The 15,678-nt window shown below is 35.7% G+C and overlaps 1 protein-coding gene across 1 annotated transcript in view; it reads left to right on the forward strand.

Moving 5' to 3' along the window:
* MICU3 (mitochondrial calcium uptake family member 3) overlaps window positions 1-14,528 on the forward strand; it is a 47,312-nt gene extending 32,784 nt beyond the window's left edge. The window contains exons 10-14 of the mRNA XM_054383037.1: window positions 1,295-1,395; window positions 1,863-2,034; window positions 5,817-5,925; window positions 6,804-6,961; window positions 14,414-14,528. Of these exons, the coding sequence (XP_054239012.1) occupies window positions 1,295-1,395; window positions 1,863-2,034; window positions 5,817-5,925; window positions 6,804-6,961; window positions 14,414-14,524 (651 nt within the window). The 3' untranslated portion in view covers window positions 14,525-14,528. The remainder of the gene's footprint in view (window positions 1-1,294; window positions 1,396-1,862; window positions 2,035-5,816; window positions 5,926-6,803; window positions 6,962-14,413) is intronic.
* The last annotated feature ends 1,150 nt before the right edge of the window (window positions 14,529-15,678 follow it).

Raw genomic sequence — 15,678 nt, forward strand, 5'->3', positions numbered from 1 at the left:
ATTTCTGTACCATGTATTCTGGTTTGTACTTTAACGGTGGAGTCCACAGGCATACTTCCACAAAAATACGGTGTCGCAGATAAGTGGTAGGTTGGCTGGGAAGAGCAGAGACTACTGCCTCCCACTCTGCTTTTCTTAAGAACTTGTCTTTGTAAGAAAAGTGAGATGTCAGACAGAAGATTCTCCCTGGGCAGGTGAAAGCAAGGAGACTAACTGTATTACTTTTTGAATTTCAAATGTTGGCAGACACACGTTGATGCCAGAAGGACACTGCCATGGTGGAATACTATGGCTATTTAAGAGCCTTATATTACTGAATTATTTTTCTAGCTCATCGGTATACCAAGAGTTTCTTTGTAAAAGAGGAAAAAATCAGTGCACATACACAAGAGCTGAAGGTAATTGATATGTAGTAAACATGTGGAATGTTGCACGTTCACTTTACCCAGGTGATGGTTACTTCTGATGGTACAATGATGATAGTTACTGCTGTTTATTTGTGTGTCTTCCTATTTACAACTCTTGCTCTTGTAAATGGTCAAAATTAGTTGGTTCTACTGTTCTAATTCTGTGCCTTCAAAGCTGATATTTATTAACATTAAAGTATTAGTAGAGGTTCAAAGATTGCTGTCTGATGAAGGGACCACATAGTCAAGAGATGAGGAATATTCTTTTAAAAAAAATAATTATTTCAGTATTTCAAAATCTCTTAAAATTCTGCTGTTTAAATTCTATCTGAGCAATAAAATTTAAATTGTAGTCATCTGCCACTTATAGCAAAGAATATAAAGTACACCTGACTGATGTGAATGGGTTTGAAATACAGTTTCATGCTTAGTAATTTTTAAATATAAGACTGTGTGAAGTAATTCCATTTAATTTGTTTGTAGTTGCTTAGAAGAAGGGAAAGGAGATTGTGTGCTAAGGGAGTTATTTTTATGGTTTACTTCAACTGACTAGAGTGTTGTTTTCTTTCTCAAGAGTTTCTGGTTTTATTTTTCATGCTTTCCCCCCCCTTTCATTGCAGCTTCCATTGTATTATATCATGTTGTTGTTTTAAATGTTCTACTAAATGCAATTAACAGTCTAATGCTATTTTGTGTGAAAATTGCATGACTAAATTAATTTAATGGGGTTTAATACTAAACTCTTTTTTTTTAAGACTATGAACATAAACCATGAACTCTTTTAATAGATAGGTCTGTTGTGATGGTAGGCATTCTGTAATTCTCAGATTATGCCTCTGCAACTGATCCAATCATGGCCTTTAATTTTTTGTATTTTAATATTTAAGCGTGCTGATGATATTGCAAGTTCACTGTCAGATACAACACTGCTTGTACACTTTTTTGGCAAGAAAGGAAAAGCTGAACTGAACTTTGAAGACTTTTATAGGTGAGTCTCAACTTTATTAATTCCTTGTAGAAAAAAACCCACTTGCATGTTTGTTCTAATTAATGCAGGTTGTATCACTATATGCAGACGTATAAAAAGTTAACATTTCCTTTGTATGTATTCTGTGTACAAAGAGCAAAATAAAACAGTGAGTGGGCAAGCAATAAAAAGTCCTGTACTAACACTGCTACATTTGCAAATTTTATTAGCATTTGTTGCATAGTTGGTTTGGGGTAGAGAGGTTATACCCCAGTTGTGCCCTTATTGTTATGTAGAAACTTTTTTCTTGATTTTGAATTATTATTTTTTTCTGCTCTGTCAGTGCTTTAAAAAGAAACTTTTTTTTGCCTCTCTGCTTTTAGGGACATTCTATTTGGTTTTATTTATATTCTATTAATCTTTTAAGGACATGGATAGTAGAAATATGAACTATTTACTATGTCTTTGTGTTTATGTTTGTGCTTTAGATTTATGGATAACCTACAAACCGAGGTTCTAGAGATAGAATTCCTTTCCTACTCTAATGGGATGAACACCATCAGTGAGGAAGACTTTGCCCATATTCTTTTGAGGTATACAAACGTGGAAAACACATCAAGTTACCTGGAAAACATGCGCTGTAGCATTCCTGAAGAAAAGGTAATTGTTTAGCTAGGGCAGCAAAGTGCCACAGCATCCATTCCCAGTGTCATCATGATGAAAATGTAGCCTTTTTGGGTTGAATGAGATTCTGTCAGTGAATTAATTAGCACCAGGATTTTATTCTGATCTTAAACTGTCTCATATTTTTCAAAATTCTAAAAATAAAAAGAGCAAATAGCAGAGGATTATGTTCTGTAGGATTTAGCTAGTAATATTTTGAAGTTTAGCTAACAAAGTTTTATATGACATGAAAATTCAGTTTAAACTGCAAAAACTACGAGACTTGAAATTTTTTTTCAATGAGGCATTTTAATTCTTAACTTAATTCTTTATTTCTTTTAACTCTTTAATTCTTAATTATCTTTTTGCACTGCCACTGGGAGAGCAGTTATTCAGAAATTACATTCACACCCTTTATCTGGTTCTACAATCTTAATAATGGATCCCTTGTATGTAATTATTGCATGCGCTTCTCATTAATGGCTGAAGAGATAGATAACAAAACCAATAAAGATCATGAGGTTGATAGTCCCTCAGTTGTTTAACAACAGATGGGTCATCAGAAGTGTATCAGAGAGAAATGCAGTGGCAGCTATGCATCAATGGTAATCTACAGGATTAAAAGTCATCTTTCATTTAAGGGATGTTTTGCATATAGTCCTTCTCTTTGTATTTATAGAAGGATATCAGATTAATCTGTCCTAGAAATCTAACTCTTTCAATAGCATTGTCAGTAGAGCTTGTGAAGAAAAGTGATAAATCAATTTGGACAGTTTTCATAGAATCACAGAATTGTTCTGGTGGGAAAAGACCACTAAGGTTGTTGAGTCCAACCACCAACCTATCACCACCATGGCCATTTTAAACCACGTCCCAAAGTGCCATGTCCACATGTTTTTTGAACAGCTCTGGGGATGGTGACTCCACCACCTCCCTGGGCAGCCTGTGCCAATGCCTGACCACTCTTTCAGGAAGCAAATTTTTCTTCATATCCAATCTAAATCTCCCCTGACACAATTTCAGGCCATTTCCTCTCATCATCACCTGACATTAGAGAAAAGAGACTCACCCCCACCTCACTACCACCTCCTTTCAATAAGGTCTCCCCTCATCCTCTTCTGCTCCAGAAAGGGGTTGTGGTTTTCTTTTATTTGAGAAGTTACATTGTAATTTCAGTACAGACTAAGTAAAATCAGTCAGCTGATCTCATAGAAACACACTAAAAATCAAAATTTTTTTGTTCATGTATCTGGATTCTCTGGTTCTTCCTGTAGTTTTACAGCCATTAGAAATAAATATAGCTGGGGAGTGAGAAGGGAGACCAGGACTGACTCTGTTGTACCAGGTTAGATTAAGATGAAGTGGTATGATTTGGATCAGAGTTCCTAGCCTAGATACTGAGTCAATTTGTTCTAACTACTGTAAAATGCCTGTGCAGCTTTCAGTATGCAAAACCCATCATAGTGCAACAGAAGTGTTTGCATATTTCCCAAATATTTTTTGGTTTGTGTCCATGTATAGTTCCATATATATGGAAATCTGGGGGGGGGAAAAATTACTTTGGACCTCGTGTAACAGCAATGACTTAAGTATCAATCAAGGAACTGAAAAATAATAACTAGGTGTAGTAGAGAAATATTTCTTTGAATGGCAAACATGAAGTTGATTGAGTAACTATAAACACAGATGCATTCTTTTAAACACAAGGAAGTATTCTTTGAAGTTCATCTCTAAGTCTTGCAATGCCACTGTTCTGATAGCAAGTCTTCCACAGTAGTTTCCTCTTCTTCCTCTACGGTGGGACCATCAGCTATGGAAAACTTCCACACTTCCTGTGTCACTCAGTTACAGGTTTGCTTATGTAGCACTTTGGGAACATCCAGGCACGTGAGCAGTGCTATGTATCTGCATGTCATACGCCCTACCCCCATGAAGTGAAACAAGACATTGCCATTTTTCATAGCTCCTTATCACTGCCTTGGTACATGTGCTGTCAGTACAGTGGATAAAGAAAATCCCTGTAACATGCACTGTGCTGGCCACGGGATTTTGAGATCTGGACTTTGCCTCTTCTTGCTGTGGAGGTGTTGTTCATATGCTTGCCCTTTTTTACACTTGTAATAACGTTACAATTCCAAAATTATAAAAGGTGCTCTCAATTCTGTTACAGTGATATGCTACAATACTAATACAAACTGGAGCATTCCACTTAGAGGAAAGATGAGTCAAGCTTGTAAATCAATAGGCAGCTACATTCACAGTTGGCAATGTTAATCTTTCATGGCACTCTGTGTGGAAGCCTCTGAAGCAACGTGATGATCAGTTGGTGTACTGCAGTCACGTTCAAATGTTGAGCTGGCATGCTGCCTGCTCACAGGATGTTTTCCTCCTTTTGCTAACTAGATGCCAAGCAGTAATTCATTTAAGCTGTCATCTTGAATCACTACAGATGTCAGCTCCTAAAGAAAGTCTAGGCATTTTTAACAGCATTGGTGCATTAATATAACAGTTTTCTTGGCTGTACTAAAGTGTAGCTTGTCCTTTTACACAGAGTATCTTTCATTAAAGTCTTTGGTTTTAACAATATTATGTTGCTCTCCACATCTACCACAGTACTTTCTGTCTCATACAGGCTTATGCCCAGCTTCTGCCATTTTCTTCTATGCCACAAAGCTTCTTACATATTTTTCCTGTTTTTGAGGAGATGTAGGTCAAGGTTTTAGTTTGAACAGAAGGGTGTCACAGGTCTCTTGGTTGTCTTATGGTTTATTTTCAAAGAGGAGTTAAATAGGATAAAAGAATAAAAGCAGACAGAAAAATAGAAAGGAATGATAGGTAAAGGAATCTAGGGAGATCAAGGTTTGACAAGGAATCCCATCCAATATTCAGAATGACCATGGAGAACAAGATATAAGCAATGATTCTTGCTTAATTCAAAGGCTCTGTTTAAGGTTTTTTCAGAGTCAATTGAGAGAGAGTTTATTGGGGCTTTAGATTTGTAGCTAAGGATACTTTGAAGTTTCAGGTGGACAAAGTGCTGAGCCATCTTGTCCAGACCATGTTTTTGCTGAGAAAGTCTGGACCAGATGATCCTTGAGATCCCTTTCAACCTGGTATTCTATCATTATACAGTAAAAAAAGCAGAAGAAATATAATGAGGAAAGAATTAATGTCTTTTAACAATAGAACACTTCCAGATAAACTTCCACAGAAGATATTCTGAAGTCTGGTCAAAATGCAGAAGATTTATTGAGTATCTGGACAAACTCTGCAATACTTGATACTTGGAGTATTAGCTGAAGAGGTATCTAAATTAGGGTATGCAATAACTTCGCCTTGAAGTACAGAACTGAAGTTAGACCATAACATGTATCTATGAATGTATTTCATTTATTTATGTGTGCCTACACACTCATTTCATAGTGGTTTGTGGGGTTTCAGTAGTAAACATACTCCAATATTCATACAAACCTTGAGTCTTATTCTCAGAATTAACTGCCAGGTCATAATAATCCTGGAATTCTTAAAGAATGTTTTAAGTAATGGAACAATATTTTTGACTGCTTTTTGGGTGACAGTTACTTAGTGTTGCAGTGACAAAGAGAAAAGACGTCTTGCATTCCTCAGGAGACTCAAATTCTTTATTGACTTTCAGTACAAATCAATGAGTGTAGTTTCTATTCTTCAGTGAAGTAGACAAATGTACCTGCAAGTTTATTTATTCAGTTGTCATCACTGCTGATAATTCTTATGGTGCATATTGTCCTTTTATTTTTCAGGGTATCACATTTGATGAGTTTAGATCATTTTTCCAATTTTTGAACAACCTTGAGGACTTTGCAATTGCAATGCAAATGTATAATTTTGCAAGTCGTTCCATAGGTCAAGGTAAGTATTTATATTTTTATAAAAATCTGTTGACAAAGATACAGAACCACTGACAAAATGACAAAATGTTCTGTAATTCCTACTTTGTAGTTTTAATGTTTCAGATTCAAGGCAAAAGAGGCTAAGACTGCTTAGCCTTTGAGGGGAGGAGGCTCAGTCGTATCATAAGAGATATGATAAAGCTTTACACAGTCATAAAAGTGGTGGATAAGCTGAAGGAAGAATAGTTGGTCACCAAATCCTACAATAGAACAGAAGTTAAAAGACACTTGATCCATTTAAGGCAAACAGTAGCATTTATTTATGCAGTGGCTGTCTGGAATCTGTCCTTCTACAAAGTTTGTGGAAGGAAATGGTGTCAGAAGGTCTGAAGAGGGATTAGGCAGATTTTGGAACAAATCAGTAAGTGGGTGCTGAAAGAACTAGGCAGGTATGTACTGATTAAAATCCTTACTACAACAGTTGAGATGCTTGACAAAGTGCAAGGTGAGGAATATGTGATCAGACTTGCATGTCCTCCTCATGGTGCACCTTCATGGGACTGACAGTAACACCAGCATAGTCCTACCTGATATGGCCTTACCAAAGGAGGATATTGTTTTCTTTGTGTTTCTTAGGTCATTGGTTTAATTGTAAAATGGTTTTCTGATTTTGTTATTGCACACAGTATAGTATATGGACTATTATCTGTTGTGTAAAATAATGAATACCAATTAAGCAGAATCATTTTATATCAGTTGAGAGCTACTTGGTTTAGAACTGTGAAAATCAATCCTAAGTTTTCACCATTTTGTTTCTTTTTTCAGTGTTTAAGTGTGAAAAGTTAAAAGTTAGCTTGTATTAATGTATTTTTTCCTTCTGATGTTCTCCTTATGCAGATGAATTCAAACGTGCTGTGTATGTAGCCACAGGTGTGAAGCTTTCACCACATTTGGTGAACACAGTGTTCAAGATTTTTGATGTTGACAGGGATGACCAGCTGAGTTATAAAGAATTTATTGGCATTATGAAAGACAGACTCAACCGAGGGTTTAGGGTAAGGATTCTAATTTTCATAATTATCTTAGCTGACTTTACTACTTACCACTAATTACTTTAGCACCTGTAGCACCAGCAGGTTACAAACTGACAGTGTTTATATTTAAAGACATAAATTTATAGAACTCCTGAAGCAGTCTGAAAGATAAATTCCTTCTTAAATTCTTGATCCCTTTTTTAATTGGAAAGCAATACATAGAGGACCTAATATACCTTTGCAGGACACAAAACAAATTGGGGATGCAAAATCCCTGCGTACTGTCATTTCTTCAGGACTGTGTGATTGCTTGATTGGCATGAAGAATTTTAATAAGGGTAGCAATTGTTTGGGTTGTTTGCAGGGAAAAGAAAGTTTGTCTGTCTCAGACACAGGGAATTTAATAAAAGGTCAAATACTGGCTCTTCTAAAACATTATATAAAATACCAGGTGTTGATAGTGACTGTTGGAAAGAGTTGCAGCAGAAGATAGCTTTAATTTTCAAATAAAGACTTAAGGAAGAGGCACTGCACTGAACAGTGTTACATTCTAGTTCAAAGCTGCTTTTGATAATTTAACCCTGTATCTAATATATTAAATAACAAGAAGCTAGAGGGCAGGAAATTACTTGCAGAAAGTCTTCACAGGGAACAAGCTTGTAAATCATGCTTTGCCTTTTAAGTGAACATGTATGCCTGCTGCCCTCTTCAGGTTCTGTGTAGTACAGGGGAGTTTTATAGTAGCAGAAATCTTTTTTAATTAGAGTATGATCAATAAAAGTGACATTTTTTTCTTCACATGCCATTTTTACATTTTTAACATTTACATTTTTAACTAAAATGTAAAATGATGTTCTTACTGACAACCTAATCCCTTAGACATAAACTTTAAACTGTATTATGGTTCTGCTAAATTCACATTTCAGTATGTTAATTCTGTGATGTAATTTTAGTCACTGCTAGCTTCCTAAATATAACTTTAGAATTTTCTGTGAAGTGGTGTTGAGTCTAATAGTTTCCTCCGTTCTTTTTGTAATACGACGATTGAATGTAAAATGTGGATAACAACCACTGCATTTGTAACAAACTTACTTCTTTGTTGTCCTCAATTCCTTCGATTATGGTGTGGGAATGATGATTGTTTCATAACTGTTTCAAGACGTTCAGCTGTATGTTTTAATTGTTTACTAATCGTAAGTGTGCAGTGTATGTTAATTTAACAAGAAAACAGTCTGCTTACTAAGGAATTCTTGTAAATGTATTACATGTTTCAGTTTCACAAAATGCATGACAGAAATCACATTTAATCCTTAAGAAGCTATGTCACCCAGCATCATTCAGTCTTATGCATGTATCTTTCTTTTGCTTAGGCCACTATAAAATATTCCAGTGGATTGTGAAAGAACTGTAAAAATAGCCAAGGATGTTCAGAAGCATAGCACCATCTTTCATAAATGATTAGATACATCTCCCTGACTGCATAGGAGATCATCATGATTTGGTTCTATAATTCGTTTATATTCAGACATGCCTACATGCAGACTTGTGAGATTATCCAGAAAAATGCATTCTTTTCACTAATCAGTTGTTTTCCAGGACAATTACAGTACCAAGCATAGGAATTACAATTTCCACTAAGTTTTTGTGTCACAGAAACCTGATTTTTCCAAGAGTAGGTAGTAGTAAAAATGCTGCAAAGATTTTGCTTTCTCAGTTTCATAAACACTCCCCATCCACCCCAATCTTGTTTTACAACGAAAAGAAGAAAACATGTAAGAATCTCTTGCCCAGAAAAAATTGGTGGAAAATGTCAGTAACTGCTTCCTGTTATTTGTACATTAGTACTTACACAGTTATTTAGTGTGGCCAGAGCAAGTAAAAGTTTACCCATTTGCTCCTACAATATGGAGAGCTCAAATGTTGTGTCACACTAAATCAAAACTAACAAATCACTAACTTTTTTCTTTGTTAATAACTGTGTTTTGAATCCATATTGATATTTGGTCAGTTCCGCTATTCAGATAAAAGAACATTATAGCTTCTGCTTATGCAGTATTTTGTAGCAACATAGAAAGTTATGCCCTGAGCAATTTGAACATGTATATAAAGTGTAGCTACCTGATTTTAATATTAAGCATCATACAATTAGTTCTTCAGCTCAAATCAGTGTAGTCTCTGATTATCACTGTTGAAAACATCTAAAAACCCAGTTTAAAATAGACTATTGATTTGAAGTGTGATTTTACAATTTACAGCTTATACTTTGCGATATTTTAGAAGGTGTTTTGCTAAAATGTTTGCACAGAAGAATCTTGAGGGTGTCACAGAGCATGGTACTTTGGCTGTGTTTTTCAGAAAAGGTCATTTTGTAGTTGTATGGTCTGACTAAAACATGTTTAAGAGCAAAGATTTACACAAGTCCAGTGAAACTGGAGTTCTGAAAGGTTGGTCAGTACCTACCAGCTTTGTCCTGTTTAAAAGCTCAAACCTTAAAGTCGTACACTTGAAAAAGGTCAGGTACTGCTCCTTATAGGAAATATTCATCTTAATATATATGTTAGATACCTTTTTGAAAAGTGAATGTCTTAAAGAGTTTATCAAATTCAATTTCTCTCTTTCTGGAATGGACAGCATTGGTTTGAGTAGTTTGAAACAAACTAGTATATTAAGCTGCCATCAAGTGATCAGTCAGAGTATTGCCATAAAATGTACAGCCATGAAAAGCTTTGATTTTGCTTGCAGTTTGGTTTAAAATTGTTAATTCCTTTCTTCTTTTTAATTTTAAAATATATCAGAAGATTCCCCTTCCTTCATAAATTCCATTTTTAAACGAAAGCCTTTGGAACTTAATGACTAAGTGATAAACATTTGACCTAGCATGTATGTACCGTATCTTCTAGCTATTTGTCACTTAAAGCCATTTTTTTGTATTTTCATGATACTGTTGTCTTATGCTTACTTCTGGCTGCCTTCACATGTTGTCTGCATCTGCGCACTTCTCCATCTTCTGCTCCACAGGGCTACAAACCTATACAGAGGTATACTACTTTCAAATCCTGCGTGAGGAAGGAACTCTATAGCAGATAAGTGACGGTATGTGTTAGCCGCCCAGTCTGACTGTGCTGGCATGCTTGCAGGAATGGCTGAATGTTTAAATGTCACTGCTGTGTTTCCTCTTCCAAAAGTCAGAAATAGGTTATCTGACTGTAAGCAATATAGTAGCTCAAGGCATCACGTTGTGTTTCTGACTGAAGCAGGAAAACTTTATTCTGCGTTTGGCAATGACTGACTCACCCTGTCACCGTTCTGTAAGCCAGCTGTGATTTTGTACGATGTTTGGAACAGGGAAAAGTAATCCTTTGTAGTTTCTGTTGCTGTTTCCTGTCTGTCCTGTGACCACTTCAGTAATTTCTCAGATATCTATAGCTAATAAGTAATTATAAATGAAAGCTGTAAAGGCAGAGTTTTCTTTCTGGGAGACCGTGAGTAACTTGATTCTACTTTGATTTATAGTTATGCTTTTGAAAACAGTAATGTATTCTTGGCACTATTAATGCTATAGCAGCAATTTTCAAAAGCAAGCACCATGCCTGTACATGATCACCATGCCTGTTTCTGCATATCCACCACATGAATATTCATTCTTACAATTAGATGGCACTGTGGGTTTCAGAGCAAAAACTGTGGAGTGAGTATTGTGGAGCCATATTGTGAAACTGTGTGTCACACAGTGGACACAGCAGAAATACGTCAGCAGACATTTCTCTTTGCTCCTTTGCAGTTTAAGGTTTTGGTGCCAGTGCTTTTTTCCTACTTACAGACTTTGCTGAAGCTGGTAAGAAGACTGTTAATGTCTGCTGTAGGTCCCATATATTTTATTTTGCAGTGGGAAGCAACAAAGAGATGTACACCATGACAAACAAGGCCTCATAGCCAGTGGTCTGCTGTGAGTGGACCCCATGTAATAGCTAGCATATCTCACATGCTTCTGACCCGGGAGAGTTTGACTGTCATTCTCCCACTGCTTTTAATTCTAAGGCATGATATTAAGCTGAGATTTCTTGTTAAATAACCATATTCATATGCCTCCATGCATCAACATGTTGGCATCTGACCTTCTAAATCATCCCTCTTTAGGCACTTGTATGCCACTGAGCGTTCTGGGTCTCTAGTTCCCTTATGAAAGGGCATAACAGGAAGGGGAGGAATGTAGATTCACTAACCAGAAGTTTCTTGGATCTTGCTTATCTGGAGCTTCCAGCACAGTGGAAAAGCCAAGTCTGTAAGAATGAGAGGTAAAGTCCATTTGCCCAGACTGGCTTACCCCTCCTATTCACATCTTCTTTGTGTAGACCCCTGTGTGAGAGAGGTATGGGACAGGGAGTAATGTATCTACAATAGTCAGCTGCTGCTCTTCAGAAAAACTGCTCCTTGTCCACTGTGATGAGTAACAGTAGCATATCCAGCTGTTAGCTATTCCAAGTTCCTTTTTGTGCAAAGTATTACTTGACTTGCAGTATTTCCTCAATTTTGTTTTGGTAAATATTTAAGTTTGTTGCAAGTGTCAGTTAATGGAAATGGAAACTTTAGGTGAAATGTGTGAAGTGACTCAGAGTTAGCTACTGTGGAGGAGAAAGAAATGAATTCTGTCTTTGCCATAGAGCATGGAGTGAAAGTGAATTTACGTAAATAGAAAATTAAATAATTTCTATTTAGTTTATAAATTGAAAAGACAATAGAGACAGAATCATTGCAGGTTTGAAATTGAACAATTTCAATTGGGTAATTTAATTTCAGTCTGAGGTACAAAACCTCCACATAAATGTATGTGAAATACAAAAATCTACTGCAATTACATCTCAAAATTAGGTACAATACCTCTTACATTTACTTTGTTCCAAATATAAATGTACAGATCATTGTCTGCTTTGAAGCACTTTTTGTGGTAAACAGAGAAGTCTGATAGAAGAGATTAAGGTACTTGGCATACCTACCATAGATGATATCATACTTTGAATCTGCACCCTGAAAAGGGATAAACAGGACATTGTGCTGTGCATTGCATATCTCTGAATTCCACTTAATGCAATTTACTTAACACCACAAAGAATGTTGTAGCCTTATAATAAATAATAAAAATCTCTCTTTGGGGAACAACTGTGCAGGTTCTGTGTGGTCCAAAGAGCTGGCAGTGTTCTTGGAGAGCTTGTCTTGCTGCATTGCTGTCCTTGCAGGGCACACAGCCTGACTCGGCATGGGCAGATACTCCTTTGACTACACTGCAGGGAGAACAGGAAAAAACATGTTAGTAGGGAACTGCCAAACAGAGCTGAAGAGGAGAGCTCTACTATGAGTGCTTTGTGAGAGGGTTATCCAGGAAATTTCTAACAAAACCCTTTCAGAGTTAATTTCTGAAGAAGAGAGACCAACTTCAGGAGAGATTCAAGTCCATCTGAAAATACGGTTTGCTAAACTATTTATAATAGTTTAAGTAAGTTAAATATGTTTAATTTCAATTTTGTTCACTTCTGAAGTATGAAGTGAATACTATATGTCACAATTGTAAATCTAGAAATTAAGTTGTGTGTCCCAGAAATTTCTTGAAAATCTTAAGATTTTTCATTAAAAGAACTGTTTTCTAGGTGTTCTGAATTTTGTGCAGTTTCTAAATTTCTGATTGAAAGTTTTTAGGAGTAGCTAATAGCTAAAGCCACCTTCTTGGAACTGACTGAAGAAGGAAATTTTATTTTGAGTAAGACATGAAAGGCTGAAGCATGGATTCAGAACCTCATTTCCAGTCATGTTTCAACAGTAAATTGCTGTCTTCTCTAGGTACTTCATTCAGTCAAGTGAGATTAAGAGTTGCCATGTAGTTAATATTTTGAAAGCTTTTCATTTCCCTATTTTCCTAATAGACAGCAGTTTACAGCATAGCTTTTTAATAAACAAAACCTGAAGAGACTGTTGCTTACTAGCTGAGACTTGCTTACCTCTTCTCCAAAGCAGAAAAAGTCAGAAGTGTGTGATAGGCACACCTCACTTATTTATCTTACAAAAGTAACTGGAAGTTACAGAGCCCAAACTTTTGATCCTAAACCTGACAAGAACCTTAATGGGTAGTGGGATGAAAATGCTACAGAGAAAAAAGCCTTGTGGAGTACGTGGACAAAATGTTTCTTCTAAGGACTGGGTACACTGAGAGTAGATAAAACAAGAGTGTATGCATTAGAAATAGGTAGATGAACAGTTAATATACTTCAGTGTTTCTTTCACTGATTTTCATGAATATTTTCCTGAACCTATTTCATAAAACCAAACATAAATGCACTCAAAGCACTGGACAATCAACTGAATGTGCCTTTGTTTAATAATGCTGCAGGGTTTGCAAGTAATAGATTTTAAATCTCAACTAAATTATGCATTCGTGTAAGTATTATACCTAGTGTTTAATTAAAATCTGGATTGTATACTGCTGTGGATTAGATTGTTTTCTGAGTATTTATACCACTTGCATAATGTTCTGTGCTTTTTTAATTATACAAGATGAGTGAAAAAATTAATGGAAAGTAGCCTTTACTCTCTAATGGTTGAGTTTAATATACTGCAATGTCACAATATTTTTAACTTCTTCACTCAGTTCAGTGAAAACAAGCTACCACACAATCTCTCTCAAGGTCTTTTACCTTGACACTTGTAACCATTTACCTCCAGATACTGCACTTAATTTCTAAGAGTGATCACAATTTAAAATTACTTGTAAATGTTTCTGACTTACCTACAATTACAATTCCTGTTACTTACTCAGCTTCCTTCGCCAGCTGATGTAATATTTATCCCCTCTCACTCTTTCTGTTCTTCCTGTGAAATTAGACTTGTGAAGTGAGGAACAGCAGAAGAAATAAAGAGATCCAGTGGTACCTACAGACAGCACAGAATCTAGTGACTCTCCTAGGCTAGCCTTGGGTCAATATTCCTCTCCATTGAGAGGGCACTTAATGAACTCCAATGCAGTTTAGGACTAAGATAACCTAATATCAAGAAGCTTTCATATCATCTGCCTATTTTGTATTTGGCTGTTGCTAATGTCTGAGTTTCCTGAACATCGATGATTTTCTACGCTTTTCATTTGATTTTAGAAGTGAATTTTTAGTACAGTGTCAACACAAAGAAGCAAGAAACAAAACTAGAGAGAGAACAGGGCATACCTGAATAATGAGGAAATCCTTTCTTACAGCTTTTAATAAGCATAGGCTATTTGTGGAATGCTAACTGTGTGCTGTGAGGTGAGGATGCATTCTGAATACTTAACCTCGCTCATTTTATACAAGTACTCCTGAGCCGTAGAAATATTTGATCTTCCATGATTTTAATAGTAAAACTTACATCTACTTTATATTTGTCAAATGTAATGTAATATTAAGGAATCTAGTGAACAATATCTTTTTGTAATTGCATGCTCTTCACTTTTCACAGGAGACTCCAAGGTATGGTTGGCAAGAATATTACTCTTGTGTGATGACTGTAACCAGTGAACATCTCAGAGATCTATGGAAGCAATTTCGGAGACGAGATATGCTGAGATAAAGGAAGGAAGAAAGAATATCTGCACTGGTCAGAACTATTTATTCCTATGAATTCTTAATGAAGAACAAACTAACACAAGTGAATTGTGAATCTTCCAGCTGAAGTAAAAAGCATAGGACTTCTTTTCCATTTAATGTAGTGATCATCAACTCTTACAACTGCTCTTCAGGATGTATTTTATTTAAATGACAAACTGCCACCTGACTGGCAGAAGTCTTTTTCTTAAGAACACATTTTGTGTAATAATTTTTATTATTTTGAGATGTGTTTGTCATTTCAAAGAAAACCAAGTAAGTTTGACACCTGGGTAGGCAAACATTTTGACAATGAAGAGAATCAGCTTAGACTGTGAATTCACTTTCGGAAGAGCAAACATTTGTGCTAAACTGAAAATGATAATACACTAAGTAATGTAGCAATTATATATGAGTTGAATGTAAAAATGAAATTCTTGCAAGCTAACAAAGCTGTTACTTTAAAAAGAGTAAAGCTGTTACAGCTATAATGTGAATGGTAGGTATTTACCTAAGAAGGGTACTGTATGGACTAATGTTCAGATTCTCCCAAGTCTTACTGTTATGTTTATTAATTTATCCTTTTAAAAAATAGTAGATTTTTAAGATGTCTTACGAGCAGTCTGTTGAAGAAAAACTAAAATGTTCAAATTCATGTTAAGTAAGACACACTTTGTAGTATTTATTTTAAATTTTATTGCCATAGATACAAATTCCCTGGTGTATTTCTGGTAGAGTAAAACTTCATGTGTTTCTTGTGAATAGTGGACTTTTATATGAAATAAGCTGTGACACTAAATAGAAATTATAGTTGTCTAATTTGCTACTCTGGAATGCAGTATCTGAAAACAGATAAAACCCCTTGTGTTTGTGTCAAACAAAAAAGCAAAACAAACCAAGAATGCATGCAGCAGCACAGAGCAACACTCACTACATCATATTATTTGAACATTATACATCAAATATTAGATATAAATTAGGCCTTACAAAGTTTATGGAGGGGTCTGGCAGTCAGTAGCCACTGTGAGCTTTCATGCCCTGCAGGTTTAGATGTGTCTGAAATGGTGGCAAGGACACTGCTACATTTAGTGTTTTCATATCCTCTAAAGATTATCTTTTGCCTTTTTTTGTTTTGTTTTG

Source organism: Indicator indicator, chromosome 8, assembly GCF_027791375.1.
Source record: "Indicator indicator isolate 239-I01 chromosome 8, UM_Iind_1.1, whole genome shotgun sequence".
NCBI lineage: Eukaryota > Metazoa > Chordata > Aves > Piciformes > Indicatoridae > Indicator > Indicator indicator.